We start from the raw sequence: 21,001 nt of genomic DNA, 5'->3' as shown, positions 1-21,001 counted from the left end.
GAGGTGAGCGGTGCTGGGAATTCTGGGACATTATCCAGTAACAGACAAGGGATGTGTCTGGATGGTGACTGTATCATTGTGTGTGTCAGGTTCCTATAAGGTGTCAGGATGTCACTGTCTATTTCTCCATGGAGGAGTGGGAGTATTTAGAAGGACACAAGGATCTCTACAAGGACGTCATGATGGACAATCAGCCGCCCCTCACATCACCGGGTAAGAGGAGACTTTATTGTAAAGGAGAGAGCAGTACGGAGGCTCCACCTAGATCCCCCATCATCTGATAAACACATAGAAACAATGTATTCAGTCAGTGTGTGTGTTTCCTACAGATGGATCCAGTAATGGGAACCCACCAGAGAGATGTCCCCGTCCTCTGTATTCCCGGGATTCCACACAGGAAGGTCACACCATCCCTCACCATCATCAGGTAGATGAGGAACAATCACTGATAGTATCATTGGATCTGTACATTATCTGCATTGTTACAATTGATGTCATTTTTATTATATATTCAGATTGGAAACCTGAGAGATTCTAAAGTAGATTATAAAGAAATAATTGTGCAGGATGATGAGGGTGGGGTGATGGAGAAGTCAGAATTTCTAAGAGGACACAAGGATCTGTACCAGGACACCATAGTGGAGTCATCCAGCTACAGAGACCCACCAGAGAGATGTCACCGTCCTCTGTATTCCCAGGATTCCACACAGGAAGATCACACCAATGATCAGGTAGATGATTGACAATTATTGGTAGTTATGATTTATACACAGCATGTTTGTTAAAATGAATGTCATATTTTTTCTTTCAGAGTGGAATCCTTGGAGATGATAATATTAATGTTAAAGAAGAGTATAAAGAGGAGGATGAGGAGTATGGAGTGATGGAGGAGATTTCAGAACACAAGGATATGATGGAGCCACCTAATACCAGGAACCCATCAGAGAGATGTCCCCATCCTCTGTATTCCCGGGATTCCACACAGGAAGATCACACCATCCCTCACTGTTACAAGGTTAGTGAGATGGAGTATCTAAATCATGGACTCATGGAGACGATGTGTGGAGTTTTATATGTGATTTAACAATATTAAAGCCTGTATTTTACAGATGTAATTTTCTTGGTTTAGGATGACGATCTGATAGATACAAAAGTTGAAGTTAAAGCAGAAGACGACTCATATGTGATGAATGATCAGCAATCTATGGAGGAGGATGGAATAATGGTGACATTTATAGAGGAGGACACTCCTACAGAGATCAGCACAGGTGGGTTAATAACACTAAATACATTCCTCCACCCATACTGCTCACTGATTGGTCCAGAGTAGGGCGGGGACTGGGTGATATCAGCCTGTAATACCCTGGTCACTTTCCTGAGCTGTGTTCCCCATCCTGTATTCCTGTATTTCTCTCGGATAATCTTCCTTCTCTGTGCTGCAGACACAATTTATGTATCTAGACTGAATTTATGGAGATTCTGGGGCAGGCTGGATGAATCGAATTCCGCATTGACTGTGTTGATAGAGGAATTAAGCTTTTTTTCTTTCCTTCCACCTGTGGAAAAGAAAGTAGGGGGGGGGGGAGGCCCTGGCTGGTCAACTCCACGAGAAATAAGCAAGAAAGTACCATACATTACAGCACAACCACCCATGGAGCTTGCCCCCCTGAGGAAGTAGAAGGGTTGGCAGTAGAGCGGGTCAGTAATGAAGCATATTCTTGAGTGTGCGTAAACGCTAACCAACAAGCCCAGATAGCATTGGATTTGGAGAGACCATGCATCGAGTACGACAAGCCTTCCATACGGTAAGTATAGTCTACAGCGAGCAGCCATTGTCGGATAGCAGGTGCAGAGGTTTGGGCCCATAGTTTAGGGATAATTTGGCAGCATTCAGAAGATGAGGAGTTATGGATCTCTTGTAACTGCGAAGGGGTTCCGCTGTGGAGTGGAATAGTATTGTCCATGGGTCGTCATGAACTGGGGATCCCTGAATTTTATTTATCCAAAAGAGTACTTCAGTTCAAAACTGTCGTATAATAGGACAGAACCACCATATGTGGGCATGAGACCCCCCACCTCCACACCCTCTCCAACACCTGTCAGAGGAGGAAGGAAAGATGCGGCTAATAGTTGCAGGGGTGAGATGCCAGCGAGTGAGCAATTTGTAGTTAATTTCAGCCGTTTGGGTAGAGGTGGAGGATTTATGTGTCATTTGAAGAATTGTGGACCTTTGCTCATCTGATAATGAACTATCCAAGTCCTTCTCCCAGGCAGTGAAAAAGCTTAGAGATGTAGGAGTATGGAGACCCATTAAAGCTTTGTAAAAGGAAGAAATCGATTTAGATGGTGGGGGAGAGTGGGCCAAAACGTATTCCACTGCCGTGAGATCGGAGTAGGAGCGCAGTGGTGTCGGCAGTTTTTTCACAAAATGTGAGAGTTGGGAGTGTCTCCATGCGTCCATAAACGTTGGAGGGGAGTTAATAGACAATTCCTGTAAGGATGCATTCACACTTGAGCGTAGCATTTTCGTGCGTTTTTTACCGCGATTTTCAGGCGTTTTTGGAGGCAGGCATTGACATCTATCAAAAACGCTGGTAATCAGCCCAAAAAGAAGCTCATGTACTTTTTTCAGCTACAGGCATTTTGCAAAATGCTCAGATGTGAACAGGGGCCATTTAAATGAATGGGGTTTTACTTGTTGGGCGTTTTGGAACATTTTTCGAGCGTTTTTGGAGCTGAAAAACACTCAAAAACGCCCAGGTGTGAATGGAGACTAAAGAAGCAGTCTTTCGGGGTGACACTACGAGATGGTACATGTTGTTAATAATGTGACCCTTTGTTCAAACATTTGGAACATTAAACAGAAAGTGATAATGAGGGAGGAGCCAATAACCCAATGATGGTGGTCTTCAGAATCAGTCCAGTCTTCATCTTGGTTGTCCTCCCCCCATCCTCACTCTCTGACCTCTGGTGGGACTTCCCGCTGTTATTCATGAGTAATAGAAGGGCTGAGGACATTTACCCCATATTCTCATCACTGTCACTCCTATAAAAGACAGTTCTCGTTGTTTCCTCACTCTCTGAATAAGGTCCATGAATAAAAAAATGAACTGGTAGGAGATCAGAGGACCCATTTACTAGTTACCTTGAGAGTGGAATTTTAAGATCCTCCGAGACAAAGCTGCCTGATGTGGGCGGAGTCATGGTTTAGGGGAACCAATCTGCTCATGTCTAGTAATAATGTTTTTATTTCTATTTTAGTAGATGGACGGGAGATGAGGAAAACCTCAGAGGATTGTCTCACTTTGTCTCCAGATTGTAAAGTAGAAGAGGAGGACATCACACAGTATAGTCCAGGAGAAAACCCGGCTACCTCAAATATCTATCCGGCACCACACAGTGTAGATGGACCATCGTATTCCTCTTATCCTGAAGAACCTCAGGCTGTGAGGGACAGTGCCGGACCATCGTATTTCTCTTATCCTGAGGAACCTCAGACTGTGTGGGATGGTGCCATCCTTCCAACAGATAAGAGGTTTTCCTGTACTGAGTGCGGGGAATGTTTTGTACGAAGATCAGAACTTGTCACACATCAGAGGTCTCACATAGGAGAGTCATATTCGTGTCCCGAGTGCGGGAAATGTTTTTCATTTAAATCCAATCTTAGCAGACATCAGAGATTGCACACAGGTGAGAAGCCTTATTCCTGCCTTGAGTGCGGGAAATGTTTTTTGGCTAAATCAAATCTTTATACACATCAGAGATCTCACACAGGTGAGAAGCCGTATTCCTGCCTTGAGTGCGGGAAATGTTTTCTGCATAAATCACAGCTTGTCACACATCAGAGGTCTCACACAGGGGAAAAGCCATATACCTGTCCTACGTGTGGGAAAGGTTTTTCACAAAAGTCAAATCTTTACAGCCATCAGAGATTGCACACAGGGGAGAAGCCTTATTCCTGCCTTGAGTGCGGTAAATGTTTTGTACAAAAGTCAGAACTTGTCATACATCAGAGGTCTCACATAGGGGAGTCATATTCGTGTCCTGAGTGCGGGAAATGTTTTTCATTTAAATCTAATCTTAGCAGACATCGGAAATTCCACACAGGTGAGAAGCCATATTCCTGTTCTGAGTGCGGGAAATGTTTTTCAGAGAGATGTAAACTTTATACACATCTGAGATTACACACAGGTGAGAAGCCATATTCCTGCCTTGAGTGTGGAAAATGTTTTTTGGATAAATCAAATCTTTATACACATCAGAAATCTCACACAGGTGAAAAGCCGTATTCTTGTTCTGATTGTGGGAAATGTTTTGTGCATAAATCACTGCTTGTCACACATCAGAGGTCTCACACAGGGGAAAAGCCATATACCTGTCCTACGTGTGGGAAAGGTTTTTCACAAAAGTCAAATCTTTTCAGCCATCAGAGATTGCACACAGGGGAGAAGCCTTATTCCTGTTCTGAGTGCGGGAAATGTTTTGTACAAAAATCAGAACTTGTCACACATCAGAGATCTCACACGGGGGAAAAGCCATATTCCTGTCCTGAGTGCGGGAAATGTTTTTCACAGAGATCCCATTTTTACAGCCATCAGAGATTGCACACAGGTGAGAAACCATATTCCTGTCCTGAGTGTGGGAAAAGTTTTTCAGTGAAGTCACATCTTTATACACATCAGAGACTGCACACCAGGGAGAAGCAACTTTCCTGTTCTGAGTGCGGGAAATGTTTTGTACAAAAATCAGAACTTGTTATACATCAGAGGTCTCACACGGGGGAAAAGCCGTATTCTTGTCCTGAATGTGGGAAATGCTTTTCAGTTATATCCAATCTTTCCATACATCGGAGATCTCACACAGGGGAGAGGCCGCATTCCTGTTCTGAGTGTGGGAAAAGTTTTTCAAGGAAGTCCCATCTTTATAGACATCAGAGAATGCACACAGGCGAGAAGCCGTTTTCCTGTCTTGAGTGCGGGAAATGTTTTTCTTTGAAGTCTAATCTTTCGAGACATCAGAGATCTCACACGGGGGAGAAGCCACTTTTCTGTCCTGAGTGAGGGAATTATTCCTCAGTGAAGTCCTGTCTTCCTGTACATCAGGGATCCCACACAACCCTTGAGGTGTATTAGTGTCTTGAGTGCAGGAAATGTCTTCTATATGAATGTTGGTGGACATGTGGGGAAATAGCACACCCTGATATACACCTCAGATATACTCCATGGCTGATCTTCATCATGTAAAACACTTCTTCATAAGGAGATCAGAGATCACCAAAGACATGGATGAAGTGTTGTACCATGTTGGCCATTGATAGCAGTAGAAAAACAAAAATGTGACAAGCATTCATCCAGCTATTGTGAAGTTTGGTTAGCGTTTTGATCCATACTGTGATTTCCTATGATCATCAGCTCCATCTAATGATCATAATGCCTTATTACAATACTTTACCTCAAGAGATATTTCAGGAAAAAGACTGCAATATAACCACTAGATGGTGCTGAGCATCATAGGAAATCATTGTGTTAAATAAAATACAGTACGGCCAGAACTTGTCATGGCTGGATGAATACTTGTCACGTTGGTCCAACAAATTTTTTCGTAAATAGACCCTATTGGTTTCCTCTGTCAGGCATGGTTTCATACAAATAATTGAGATGATACTCGTGCACTTATGAGTACAGTTGGCATCAAAGAATATAAGTTAATTAAACCAACAACCTTAAACCAACCATTAATTTAAAATGGAAATCACCACATTTTCTATTGGTTGGCAATAAACCTAATTGGAATTAGCGCCGTCCTGTGGTGAAATGCAACATTTTTCATTTTAAAGTATTGGAAAGCATTTGACCAGCTGAGCAAACAGCCTGATAACAGTTGTTGTTTACCTCTATGCACACACTAAGAATGAATATGCACTTTCACCGGGAGACTTGCTATGCACATTTTTTGACCTCCTAAATGTCAGGAGATGTATTTTTAAAGATAAGTATGTAGCAGCTAGGACCAGGACAGTGGAGACACCCACAAAATGACCCCATTTAGAAAAGCAAACACTCCAACGTATTTTCTAAGAGGCATAGAGAGTGTTTTGAAATTGTAATTTTTTGCCGCAAGTTTTTGGAAAATATAGGAAAGAAAATGATTTTATTTTTTTACACAAAGCGTTTAATAAGATATTTCTAACACACATTATAGGCATGCTTAGAATTATACCCCAAAACATACTGTATTCTGCTACTCCTCCCAAGTGTGGAGATACATTTGTGAGACTTTTACACAGAATAGCCACACAGAGAGACCCAAAATCCGAGGAGCACCTTTAAGCTTTCTAGGGGCATAAATTACGCATTTAATTTCCTGATTACCTGTCACATTTTTGGAGGCCCTGGGGCACCAGGACAGTGGAAACGCCCATAAAATGATGACGTTTTGGAAAGCAAACACTCCATTGTATTTTCCAAGAGGCATAATGAGTGTTTTGAAAATGTAATTTTTTGCCACAAGTTTTTGGACAATATAAGAAATAAAATGATTTTATTTTTTTACAAAAAGAATTTAATGAGATATTTCTAACACACATCATAGGCATACTTATAATCATACCACAAAACATACTGTATTCTGCTACTCCTCCCAAGTTTGGAGATACATTTGTGAAACTTTTACACAGAATAGCCACACAGGGAGGCCCAAAATCCTAGGAGCACCTTTAAGCTTTCTAGGGGCATAAGTTACGCATTTAATTTCCTGATTACTTGTCACATTTTTGGAGGCCCTGGGGCACCAGGACAGTGGAAACACAAAGTTGTCAATTTAAAAATATATTTCTCACAGCATGGCCATACTTAGAATTACACCCCAAAACACATTCTGCTACTCCTTCTGAGTATGGCGATACAACATGTGTGAGACCTTCCCAATTTCAGGACTGACTATGTACCTGACATTGTATCTTTTGTATCACACAAATCAACCAATTGTATCAAAGCCAATGTACTGTAATGGTCTCCTCTATATGAGTGGTCAGGGAATCTAACTTAGTGTAGAGTCACCTATAGCAGTCCCAGTTCATATAAGCCAAGCAAGCCTAATCTACTGGTACAAAGCTGCCCCCAGGAATGCCATGTTCATTGGACAGGAAGCAGAAGAAAGGAAGAACAAAAGAGTTAATTTTGTTCCAGGAGTGCAGTTACCTGCAGGCGATGGCTGGGACTGGTGTCTCGCATGAACATACTCATTCAGTTCAGGCAAGGACAGAGACATGATTAGCATATAGACAAAGGATTGGTCCAGGCTACAAGCAGAAATTTGGTCAAAAGGCAAGTAAATCAGGAACACTGATTGTAGCTACACTGGGCTGGCGACATTGTGGCTGGTGTGGTGGTGATCAGAGAACTGTGACTGGCTGAACGATTAGGGCTCATTGACACGTGAGTTTAAAACGTGATTTTGTGGTGGTGATCAGGGACACTATAACTGGTGTGGCTGTGATCAGGGACACTGTAACTGGTGTGGTCGTAATTAAGGAACTTTAACTGGGATGACAGTGATTAGGGACAATATGATTTGTGATCACGATACTGTAACTGTTGTGGCGGTGATTAGGGACACTGTAACTGGTGTGGTGGTGATTAGGAACTCTGTTACTGGGATAGGGGTGATGAGGGACAATACGACTGCTGTGGCGGTGGTCATGGACACTGTAACTGGTGTGGCGGTGATCAGGGAAACCGTATATTGTGTGCCAGTGATTAGGGACACTGTAACTGGTGTGGTGGTGCATAAGGACACTGTAATAGGTGTGGCGGTGATTATGGACACTGTAACTGGTGTGGAGGTGATCAGGGACACAATAACTGGTGTGGCGGTGATCAGGGACACAATTACTGGTGTGGTGGTGATTAGGGACACTAACTCGTGTAGTGATGCTCAGGGATACTGTATCTGGTGTGAGGGTGATCAGATTACTGTAACTGGTATGATGATCAGGGACACTGTAACTAGTGTGGCGGTGATCAGGGACTATGTAACTGGGATGGTGGTGATTAGGGACAATATGACTTTTGTGGTGGTAATCAGGGACACTGTAACTGGTGTGGCGGTGATCAGGGACACTGTAACTGGTGTTGCGGTGATCAGGGACACTGTAACTGGTGTGGCGGTGATCAGGAACTCTGTAACTGGTGTGGCTGTGATCAGGAACTCTGTAACTGGTGTGGCGGTGATCAGAGACTCTGTAACTGGTGTGATGGTGATCAGGGACTCTGTAACTGGTGTGTTGATGCTCAGGGACATTGTAAACTGGTGTGGTGGTGGTTAGGGATACTATACTGTAACTGGTGTGGCGGTAATTATGATATGACTGGTATTGCAGGGATCAGGTACGCTGCGACTGGTGAGGTTGTGATTAGGAAAACTTACTGGTGACAGTATGTAACATACTATCCCCAGAGTAGTGCATTGCCACCAAAATGACACTGCACTACTCAGGGAAGGTGATCTTTTATTTAAAACTGTGATTGCTTGTTACAGCGATGATCACTGTAACAGCAATCATTTTAACTTTTATGAATGGCTGCTGTAAATGGCCCTGTACTATGTGATCACTGTGATCAATCACAGAGATCTCAATAGTAAGCAAGCTGTAATGAATGAAAACCATTCATGACAGTTGTGTTTACATGTGATTGGTAACAGCAATCATAGGATACGTGGGCCGCCCACAGTGCCTGGGTACTGAGCAGTGTGATCTGCTTTGTACACTAGACATGGCTGTCACATGATCATGCCCCTCAACACAGTGGGCAAGGACATCCCTGGACGTCCCCCCAGAACTGGAAAGCACCCAGCCGGCCGTATTCTAACAATAATGGTTAAGTTCCTCTTTCACAAATGGTGTGATCTTTTCTACAATACTTTGTTATAATAATGTAACACGTGTATTGCATTGTATACAAATTAATAACGACTTCGCCTCCACATTCCAGACAAGTCATTTTCCTGACCAGTTGGATTTCTACCTTTACTATTTCCTGATTCTAGGACTGCAATCTTGTTAAAAGTGAAATTATAATAAAAATGCTTTAAACAAAAACAAATTGTGCCAATTAAATGACAAAAAACTTTGATATACAAAAATTACCCATAGGGGGAGCTTTAAAAGCCTTTGCGGGGCCAGCAGTTTAGAAATCACACTGAATAAAGGCCTAGAGTGCAGTGGTCAGGAGTATATCACATACAGCTCAGGGTACAGAGTGCAGTGGTCAGGAGTATATCATATACAGCCCTGGGTACAGAGTGTAGTGGTCAGGAGTATATAATATACAGTCCAGGGTACAGAGTGCAGTGGTCAGTAGTATACCATTTACAGTCCAGGGTACACAGTGAAGTGGTCAGGAGTATATGATATACAGCCCATGGTACAGAGTGCACTGGGAATAAGTACAGTATATCATATACAGCTCAGGGTACAGAGTGCAGTGGTCAGGAGTATATCATATACAGCCCTGGGTACAGAGTGTAGTGGTCAGGAGTATATAATATACAGTCCAGGGTACAGAGTGCAGTGGTCAGTAGTATACCATTTACAGTCCAGGGTACACAGTGAAGTGGTCAGGAGTATATGATATACAGCCCATGGTACAGAGTGCACTGGGAATAAGTACAGTATATCATATACAGCTCAGGGTACAGAGTGCAGTGGTCAGGAGTATATCATATACAGCCCTGGGTACAGAGTGTAGTGGTCAGGAGTATATAATATACAGTCCTGGGTACAGAGTGCAGTGGTCAGGAGTATATCATATGTAGTCCAGGGTACAGAGTGCAGTGGTCAGGAGTATACCATTTACAGTCCAGGGTACAGAGTGAAGTGGTCAGGAGTATATGATATACAGCTCATGGTACAGAGTGAACTGGGAAGAAGTATATCATATACAGCTCAGGGTACAGAGTGCAGTGGTCAGGAGTATACCATTTACAGCCCAGAGTGCAGTGGTCAGGAGTATATCATATACAGCCGTGACCAAAAGTTTTTAGAATGACACAAAATCTGATTTTTGACTTACCGTAAAATCAATTTCTCTGATGTTCATTGATGGACACATCTTGTGCCCCTTTGGTGATTGACATGGGCCACAGCCGTGGCATTGTTTTCTTAAATCTGTACAGGACACCCCTGGAGATGACATGTTCAATAATCCAGACAAAGTCTGAGCGCTTGGAACTCCAGTACATCGATCGGTAGCCTGGACTCCTCCAGAGACCAGACCCCTTGGGCACACTCCGTAACGAGGACGCGTCCCCACCCGGATAGGCTGGCATCCATGGTGACAACCGTCCAGTATAGGGGAAGAAATGATTTTCCCTGACGTAGTGCCAGAGAATGAAGCCACCAATCCAGGGACCCTCTCATACTCCGGCTCAACAAGATCAGATTGTCCAGAGACTGAGGATCCTTGTTGCATTTTACCAGAATCTCCTTTTGCAGAAATCTTGTGTGGAACTGTGCAAACGGAACCGCCTCGAGGGCAGACACCATCAGGCCCAGCACTTGCATGCAAGTCCGACGAGACGACTGTCTACTGGATAGCAGAAGACGAAATGTCTCCTGCAACTTTTGAAGTTTCTCCAGAGGAAAAAACACTCTGGCTGAACATGAATCCAGAGTCAGGCCCAGATAATCCAGGCTTGTGGGCGGAACCAGAGCAGACTTCTGAAGATTCAGAATCCAACCGAACTCCCTCAGCGATTGCAGAGTAATCTCCAAGTTGTTCAACAAGGCAGTCAAAGACTCTGCCCGTAAGAGCAGATCGTCCAGGTACCCCAGTACCGTGATCCCCGCTGACGCAATAATGCTAGAACCGGGGCCAGCACTTTCGTGAAGAATCAGGGAGCGGAGGCGAGACTAAAGGGTAACGCCACAAATTGATAATGCTCCTCACCCAGGGCAAAGTCAAGGAAGCGCTGATGGGCTACACATATTGGGATGTGAAGGTAGGCATCCTTGATGTCGATAGAGGTGAGAAAATCCCCCTGACATAAGGATGCCACCACTGTGCGCATAGACTCCATTTGGAACTTCTGTATCCGCACAAAACGGTTAACGCCTTGAGGTCCAGTATTGGATGCACCTCTCCCTCCTTCCTGGGGACTGTAAACAGGTTTGAGTAAAAACCTTGAAAACTTTCTGACTTCGGAACCGGAACAATCACCCCTTGAAGTAACAAGTCTTGCACCACGCATAGAGATCCTTTAACCGTTTGCCGACCGCCGCACGACTATATACTGCGGCGGTCAGCCCCTCACAGGCAGAGTGACGTATCGGTACGTCACTAGCCTGGGAGGGTCTGGGGAGCGAGTGTGCACCGCCAGCGGTGCGCTCCCGCGCGGTCACGGACCCCCCCGTGCGTGTGACCGGCGGACCCGATGTCCGCCGGCCATTCTGCGATCGGCGGGGGAGAGGGAGAAAGTCAGGCAGCTTGTGTAAACAAGCTGCCTGTCATTCTCCTCGGTGTAAAGACACTGATCACACGGATCTACTATGTAGATCCGTTGATCAGTGTCCTTACAGCTCAAGCCACAGCCAATCACAGTAAAAAGCACGCCCCTAGGGACACACACAGCCCCTCCCTCCCAAATAAAGTTAACCCCTTCACTACCAGTGTATTTTTACAATAACAGTGCATATATATAGCACTGATTACTGTAGAAATGTCACTGGTAACCCCAAAAGTGTCAAAAATGTCAGTCAAGGGTCCGATCTGTCCACCCCAATGTCGCAGTACCGCAAAAAAATCGCAGATCGCCGCCATTACGCGTTAAAAAAAAAACAACAAAAATGACAAAAATCTTTCCCTTTGTTAGTAAACGCGATAACTTTTGCGCAAACCAATCAAAATACGCTTTTTGCGATTTTTTTTACCAAACATAGGTAGCATAAAACAAATTGGCCGAAAATGTTAAAAAATTTTGATTTTTAAATTTTTTTTGGGGGGGAATTTCATATAAAAAAATGTGAAAAATATTGCTATTTTTGCAAAATTGACTCTCTTTTTTGTTTATAGCGCATGATCAAAAAATCGCACAGGTGATCAAATACCACCAAAAGAAAGCTCTGTTTGTGGGAAAAAAAGGACGCCAAATTCGTTTAGGTACAGCGTCGCACGACCGCGCAATTGTCCGTTAAAGTCTCGCAGTGCCAAATCGCAAAATACCCCCTGGTCGTTTAGCAGCCAAATCCTCCGGGGCTTAAGTGGTTAAGCGATCTGGGGGCAGGCACAGGTTGGAAGGGAAGAACCTTTCTGGAGGATTCAGTCATAGCTTGTGACTCTAGGGAAATAGTAAATACCGGCTTAAGTGCTGACCCAGCCACAGTGAACATATGGCGGGTCAAGACCTCCGGCCGCCTATCAGCCTGGTCTGAGAAGACCGGGGGCTCTTCAACTGGAATTACAGTGGCTTTATTTAACCTGGAAACCGGGGAGTCCACTACAGAATGTACCGTCCATTTTTTAAGGAGGGACTCCTCGTAGGGGTAACGCATTGCAAAACGCTTAGGAATTGCAAGGGTGCGTTTGGGGTACCCCCCTACTGTTTTGAAACAATATTGTCAAAGAAGGCAGGAAAGGGGAACACCCTCGCCCTATTTGAGGACCTGTGGGTGCCAAAGGTGACCCGCGTCTCTGATGTTGCGTTAGTCGCATCTTCAATATGCAAAGTTTCCTGCACTGATGCAATCAGTGCATCCACTAGCACCTTTTCATGTGCGGCTTGAGGACCAGAATAATCATCCTCACTATCTGAGTACGAAGGGTGCATAAACGCAGATCCCGAAGGGTAACTTGCGTCCGCGGCGGGCTAATCAGACTGTGGATATGAGGAGACCGAAGAAGCAGATGAAGGCGGGGGGCGATTTATGCTAGGACTCCAGGACCGCCATCAATGCAGACAGTTTTTGGGCCCCGCAGCCTCTGAGAGGGGGTTGGATGGTGAAACATGCTCCATAAACTCGATGAATGAAGAGGGCAACCCACAAAAAGAAGTGTAAAACACTGCAAATGGGACACCCCACTGCGCTGTGGCACTACAAGACCCAGCACAAAGCACTACAAGACCCAGCACAAAGCACTACCACTGCAATAGCAGGAAAAAAGAGAGCAAGCCCCACAAAGGCTCTCACCACCACCGGTCAGGTACTCAGGCGATCAGGAAGAGTAATATCGCCGTATCGTCACTATATGCTGTCTATGACTCCAAAAACAGCCACCGTTACTTGCAAAGGGAAACAATAGGAAAATGGCCGCCGATCTGTAGCACAGAAGTCTACAAGAAAATGGCGACTCCTGGGACCCCAGAGCACAAAGAATGACTCCAACAGGAAGGGGGGCCCTGGCAGGCACCCCCACCAGGCCCATCCCCCTCCCGAGGAACGATTGCTCGGTCGCTGGCGGCGTTCTCCCCCCCACCCCCATCGCCTGTGCAGCACCCCATGTAACCTAAAAAAATGTATGTCCGCCCTGGTGGAATGGGGGGGGGGCGCGTGTGTTCAGATGGGGGCACAGGCCGCAATAGACCACCGAGACGTGGGGGAATGCAAACTGGGAGGGGGGGGAGCCCGGGGGTCTGACTATCACAGGGAGAGCCCAGGTCCACCCCAAAGCCTGCCAGGGGTAGAGGAGGGACAGCTACTTACCACACCAGGAACAGGGTTGACACTGCTCTATCGTAAGGTGGGTGCTGTCGGCCAGGGGGAAATGCTGCGACTCAGGTCGAAGCCAGTTCGTATGCGTTCTCGTGAGACGTTTAACTCGCAGGCCAGCCCCCGTCCAGTGGGGCTATGACGCAGCCGACCTAGCGCAGAGCTAAGGATCTAGATTATCCAGTGCGTCGCCCAGTCCGGCACTTGATTGTAGATTCTCACAGGAACAAAATAATAAAAAGAGGAAAAATTTCCATTTAACCGCTTAAAGATCAGCTGCCGCAGATTTATTGCAGCAGGCTGGCTCTCCTGCGCAAACCGCCTTACCTGTACGGTGGCTCGCGGGAGCCGGTTTCGGGCGTTTGTCATTTTTTTGTCGCAAAATAAATTAAAGACAAATGTGGCAACTCTAGGTGTCCCCATAAGAGTCCCCCTTTACGTCTTGTGCCCCTATCAGAGTCCCCCCTACATCTGCTGTCCCCATCAGAGCCCCCCTCACATCTGGTGCCTCCATCAGAGTCCCTCCTACATTGGGTGCCACATCAGAGTCCCCCTTACATCAGGTTTCCCCATCACAGTCCCCATTACACCAGGTGTCCCCATCACAGTCTCCTGTTACATCAGGTGCCCCCATCACAGTCCCCTTACATCAGGTGTCCCCATCACAGTCCCCATTACACCAGGTGTCCTCAACACAGTGTCCTGTTACATCAGGTGCCCCCATCACAGTCCCCTTACATCAAGTGTCTCCTTCACAGTCTCCTATTACATCAAGTACCCCCATCACAGTTCCCCTTATATTAGGTACCCTATCACAATCCCCCTTACATCAGGTACCCCCATCACAGTCTCCTGCTACATCAGGTACCCCATCACAGTCCCCTTTACATCAGGTTCCCCCATCACAGTCCCCCTTACATCAGGTGTCCCCATCACAGTGTCCTGCTACATCAGGTACCCCCATCACAGTCTCCTGCTACATCAGGTACCCCATCACAGTCCCCTTTACATCAGGTTCCCCTATCACAATCCCCCTTACATCAGGTACCCCCATCACAGTCTCCTGCTACATCAGGTACCCCATCACAGTCCCCTTTACATCAGGTTCCCCCATCACAGTCCCCCTTACATCAGGTGTCCCCATCACAGTGTCCTGCTACATCATGTACCCCCTTCACAGTCCCCCTTACATCAGGTGCCCCCATCACAGTCCCCCTTACATCAGGTGCCCCCATCACAGTCCCCCTTACAACAGGTGTCCCCATCACAGTCTCCTGTTACATCAGATATCCCCATCACAATCTCCAGCTACATAAGGTTCCCCATCACAGTCCCCCTTAAATCAGGTGCCCCATCACAGTTTATTGTTACATCAGGTACCCCCACCACAGTCCCCTTTACATTAGGTACCCCCATCACAGTCCCCCTTACATCAGGTGCCCTGATCAAAGCCCTCCTTACATCAGGTACCCCCATCACAGTCCCCTTTATATTAGGTACCCCCATCACAGTCCCCCCTTACATCAGGTGTCCCAATCACAGTCCCCTTTATATTAGGTACCCTCATCACAGTCCCTCTTATATTAGGTAACCCCATCACACTCCCTCTTACATCAGGTGCTCCATCACAGTCCCTCTTTGATCAGGTGTCCCCATCACAGTCTCCTTCTACATCAAGTACCCCATCACAGTCTCCTGTTACATTAGGTATCCCCATCACAGTCCCCCTTACATCAGGTATCCCCATCACAGTCCCCCCTTACATCAGGTGTCCCCATCATAGTCTCCTGTTACATCAGGTGCCCCATCACAGTCTCCTGTTACATCAGGTGCCCCCATCACAGTCTCCTGCTACATCAGGTGTCCCCCATCACAGTCTCCTGCTACATCAGGTGCCCCATCACAGTCCCCCTTACATTAGGTGCCCATCACAGCCCCTCTTATACCAGGTGCCCCATCACAGTCTCCTGCTACAACAGGTGCCCCCATTACAGTCCCCCTTACATCAGGTGCCCTATCACAGTCTCCTGCTACATCAGGTTCCCCCATCACATTCTCCTGCTACATCAAATGCCCTAATCACAGTCTTAGTTACATCAGGTTCCCCCATCAAAGTCCCCCTTACATCAGGTGCCCCCATCACAGTGCCCCTTACATTGGGTGCCCCCATCACAGTCTCCTGCTACTTCAGATTCCCACATCACAGTCTGCTGTTATATCAGGTATTCCCATCACAGTCCCCCCTTACATCAGGTGCCCCCATCACAGTCCCCCTTATATCAGGTATCCCCATCACAGTCCCCCCTTACATCAGGTGTCCCCATCACAGTCCCCCTTACATCAGGTGCCCCCATCACAGTCCCCCTTATATCAGGTATCCCCATCACAGTCCCCCCCTTACATCAGGTGTCCCCATCACAGTCTCCTGTTGAATCAGGTGCACCCATCACAGTCCCTCTTACATCAGGTACCCCCATCACAGTCCCCCTTATAACAGGAACTCCCATCACAGTCCTCCCTTACATCCGGTGCCCCCATCACAGTCCCCCTTACATCAGGTGCCCCATCACAGTCCCCCTTACATCAGGTGCCCCATCACAGCCCCCCTTATATCAGGTGCCCACATCACAGTCTCCTGCTACAACAGAAGCCCCCATTACAGTCCCTCTTACATCAAGTGCCCCATCAAAGTCTCCTGTTACATCAGGTGCCCCCATTACAGTCCCTCTTACATCAAGTGCCCCGTCACAGTCTCCTGATACATCAGGTGCCCCCCATCACAGTCTCTTTTTACATCAGGTGCCCCATCACAGTCTCCTGCTACATCAGGTGCCCCATCACAGCCCCCCCCTTACATCAGATGCCCCCATTACAGGCTCCTGTTATATCAGGTGCCCCATCACAGTCCCCCTAACATCAGGTGCCTCCATCAGAGTCTCCTGTAACATCAGGTGCCCCATCACAGTCCCCCTTAAATCAGATGCCCCCATTACAGTCTCCTGTTACATCAGGTGCCCCCACCACAGTCCCCCTTACATCGGGTGTCTCCATCACAGTCTCCTGCTACATCAGGTTCCCCCATCACAGTCCCCCTTATATCAGGTATCCCCATCAGAGTCCCCCCTTACATCAGGTGTCCCCATCACAGTCTCCCTTACAACAGGAACTCCCATCACATTCCTCCCTTACATCCGGTGCCCCCATCACAGTCTCCTGCTACATCAGGTGCCCCATCACAGTCCCCCTTACAACAGGTGTCCCCATCACAGTCTCCTGATACATCAGGTGTCCCCATCACAGTCTCCTGTTGCATCAGATATCCCCATCACAATCTCCAGCTACATCAGGTGTCCCCATCACAGTCTCCTTCTACATCAGGTTCCCTCATCACAGTCCCCCTTATATCAGGTGTCCCCATCACAGTCTATTGTTACATCAGGTACCCCCACCACAGTCCCCTTTACATTAGGTACCCCCATCACAGTCCCCCTTACATCAGGTGCCCCCGATCAAAGCCCCCCTTATATCAGGTACCCCCATCACAGTCCCCTTTATATTAGGTACCCCCATCACAGTCCCCCTTACATCAGGTGCCCCCGATCAAAGCCCTCCTTACATCAGGTACCCCCATCACAGTCCCCTTTATATTAGGTACCCCCATCACAGTCCCCCCTTACATCAGGTGTCCCAATCACAGTCCCCTTTATATTAGGTACCCTCATCACAGTCCCTCTTATATTAGGTAACCCCATCACATTCCCTCTTACATCAGGTGCTCCATCACAGTCCCTCTTTGATCAGGTGTCCCCATCACAGTCTCCTTCTACATCAAGTACCCCATCACAGTCTCCTGTTACATTAGGTATCCCCATCACAGTTCCCTTTTACATCAAGTGTCCCCATCACAGTCTCCTGTTACATCAGGTGCCCCACTCACAGTCTCCTGCTACATCAGGTGCCCCCATCACAGTCCCCCTTACATTAGATGCCCCCATCACAGCCCCTCTTATATCAGGTGCCCCATCACAGTCTCCTGCTACAACAGGTTCCTCCATTACAGTCTCCCTTACATCAGGTGCCCCCATCACATTCTCCTGCTACATCAGGTGCCCTCATCACAGTCTTCCTTACATCAGGTGCCCCCATCACAGTGCCCCTTACACTGGGTGCCCGTTCACAGTCTCCTGCTACATCAGGTGCCCCATCACAGTCCCCCTTACATTAGGTGCCCATCACAGCCCCTCTTATACCAGGTGCCCCATCACAGTCTCCTGCTACAACAGGTGCCCCCATTACAGTCCCCCTTACATCAGGTGCCCCCATCACAGTCTCCTGTTACATCAAATGCCCTAATCACAGTCTTCGTTACATCAGGTTCCCCCATCAAAGTCCCCTTTACATCAGGTGCCCCATCACAGTGCCCCTTACATTGGGTGCCCTATCACAGTCTCCTGCTACATCAGTTTCCCCCATCACAGTCTGCTGTTATATCAGGTATCCCCATCACAGTCCCCCCTTACATCAGGTGTCCCCATCACAGTCCCCCCTTACATCAGGTGCCCCCATCACAGTCCCCCTTATATCAGGTATCCCCATCACAGTCCCCCTTACATCAGGTGTCCCCATCACAGTCTCCTGTTGAATCAGGTGCACCCATCACAGTCCCTCTTACATCAGGTACCCCCATCACAGTCCCCCTTACAACAGGAACTCCCATCACAGTCCTCCCTTACATCCGGTGTCCCCATCACAGTCTCCTGCTACATCAGGTGCCCCATCACAGTCCCCCTTACATCAGGTGCCCCATCACAGTCCCCCTTACATCAGGTGCCCCATCACAGCCCCCCTTATATCAGGTGCCCACATCACAGTCTCCTGCTACAACAGAAGCCCCCATTACAGTCCCTCTTACATCAAGTGCCCCATCAAAGTCTCCTGTTACATCAGGTGCCCCCATTACAGTCCCCCTTATATCAGGTGCCCCGTCACAGTCTCCTGATACATCAGGTGCCCCCATCACAGCCCCCCTTACATCGGGTGTCCCCATCACAGTCTCCTGCTACATCAGTTGCCCCCATCACAGTTACCTGATACATTAGGTTCCCCAATTACAGTCTCCTGCTACATCAGGTGCCCCATCACAGTCTCCTGCTACATCAGGTGCCCCATCACAGTCCCCCTTAGATCAGATGCCCCCATCAAAGTCTCATGTTACATCAGGTGCCCCCATCAGAGTCTCCTGTTACATCAGGTGCCCCCATCAGAGTCTCCTGCTATATCAGGTGCCCCCATCTCAGTCTGCTGCTACATCAGGTGCCCCCATCTCAGTCTTCTGCTACATCAGGTGCCCCCCTCACAGTCTCCTGCTACATCAGGTGTCCCCATTACAGTCTCCTGCTAAATCAGATGCCCCATCACAGCCCCCCCCTTACATTGTGTGTCCTCATCACTGTCTCCTGCTACATCAGGTGCCCCATCACATTCCCCCTTACATCAGATGCCCCCATTACAGGCTCCTGTAACATCAGGTGCCCCATCACAGTCCCCCTTAAATCAGATGCCCCCATTACAGTCTCCTGTTACATCAGGTGCCCCCATCACATACTCCTGCTACATCAGGTGCCCTCATCACAGTCTTCCTTACATCAGATTCCCTCATCACAGTCTCCTGTTACATCAGGTGCCCCCATCACAGTCCCCCTTATATCAGGTGCCCCCATCAGAGTCCCCCCTTACATCAGGTGTCCCCATCACAGTCTCCCTTACAACAGGAACTCCCATCACATTCCTCCCTTACATCCGGTGCCCCCATCACAGTCTCCTGCTACATCAGGTACCCCCATCACAGTCTCCTGCTACATCAGGTTCCCCCATCACAGTCTCCTGCTACATCAGGTACCCCCATCACCGTCCCCCTTACATCAGGTGCCCCATCACAGTCCCCCTTACATCAGGTGCCCCATCACAGCCCCCCTTATATCAAGTGCCCCCTCACAGTCTCCTGATACATCAGGTGTCCCCATCACAGTCTCTTTTTACATCAGGTGCCCCATCACAGTCCCCCTTACATCAGGTGCCCCATCACAGTCCCCCTTACATCAGGTGACCCCATCACAGTCCCCCTTACATCGGGTGTCCACATCACAGTTTTCTGCTACGTCAGGTGCCCCATCACAGTCCCCCTTAGATCAGATGCCCCCATCAAAGTCTCATGTTACATCAGGTGCCCCCATCACAGTCTCCTGCTACATCAGGTACCCCCATCACAGTCTCCTGCTACATCAGGTACCCCCATCACAGTCCCCCTTACATCAGGTAACCCCATCACAGTCCCCCTTACATCAGGTGCCCCATCACAGCCCCCCTTATATCAGGTGCCCACATCACAGTCTCCTGCTACAATAGGTGCCCCCATTACAGTCCCCCTTACATCAGGTGCCCCATCACAGTCTCCTGTTACATCAGGTGCCCCTATTACAGTCCCCCTTATATCAAGTGCCCCCTCACAGTCTCTCTCCTGATACATCAGGTGTCCCCATCACAGTCTCTTTTTACATCAGGTGTCCACATCACAGTTTTCTGCTACATCAGGTGCCCCCATCACAGTTACCTGATACATTAGGTTCCCCAATTACAGTCTCCTGCTACATCAGGTGCCCAATCACAGTCTCTTGTTATATAAGGTGCCCCCCCTCACAGTCTCCTGCTACGTCAGGTGCCCCATCACAATCCCCCTTAGATCAGATGCCCCCATCAAAGTCTCCTGTTATATCAGGTGCCCCCATCACAGTCTGCTGCTACATCAGGTGCCCCCATCTCAGTCCCCCTTATATCAGGTGCCCTATCACAGTCTCTTTTTACATCAGGTGCCCCATCACAGTCTTCTGCTTCATCAGGTGCCCCCATCACAGTCCCCCTTACATCAGGTGCCCCCATCACAGTCCCCCTTACATCGGGTGTCCCCATCACAGTCTCCTGCTACATCAGGTGCCCCCATCACAGTCTCTTGTTACATAAGGTGCCCCCCTCACAGCCACCTGCTACGTCAGGTGCCCCATCACAGTCCCCCTTAGATCAGGTGCCCCCATCAGAGTCTCATGTTACATCAGGTGCCCCCATCACAGTCCCCCTTAGATCAGATGCCCCCATCAAAGTCTCATGTTACATCAGGTGCCCCCATCGCAGTCTCCTGCTACATCAGGTGCCCCCATCACAGTCTCCTGCTACATCAGGTGCCCGCCAAGACAGTCCCCCTTACATCTGGTGTCCCCATCTCAGTCCCCCTTACATCAGGTG

General features: G+C 47.9%; 2 protein-coding genes across 2 annotated transcripts in view; both read left to right on the top strand.

Moving 5' to 3' along the window:
- The window catches only part of LOC309550016 (uncharacterized protein), a gene marked incomplete at its 5' end in the record, with an annotated part of 165,495 nt that extends 160,167 nt beyond the window's left edge, over window positions 1-5,328 (top strand). Inside the window, one exon of the mRNA XM_082250488.1 lies at window positions 3,536-5,328. Within this exon, the coding sequence (XP_082106614.1) occupies window positions 3,536-5,060 (1,525 nt within the window). The 3' untranslated portion in view covers window positions 5,061-5,328. The remainder of the gene's footprint in view (window positions 1-3,535) is intronic.
- LOC309550289 (uncharacterized protein) overlaps window positions 1-21,001 on the top strand; it is a 436,279-nt gene that overhangs the window by 183,185 nt on the left and 232,093 nt on the right. The gene's annotated exons all lie outside the window — the stretch shown is intronic.

This window comes from Pelophylax lessonae, assembly GCF_965119305.1.
Source record: "Pelophylax lessonae genome assembly, chromosome: 3".
Classification (NCBI taxonomy): Eukaryota; Metazoa; Chordata; class Amphibia; order Anura; family Ranidae; genus Pelophylax; species Pelophylax lessonae.
The sequence above is the reverse complement of the archived record's forward strand: the minus strand, read 5'-3'. Positions and strand labels throughout refer to the sequence as shown.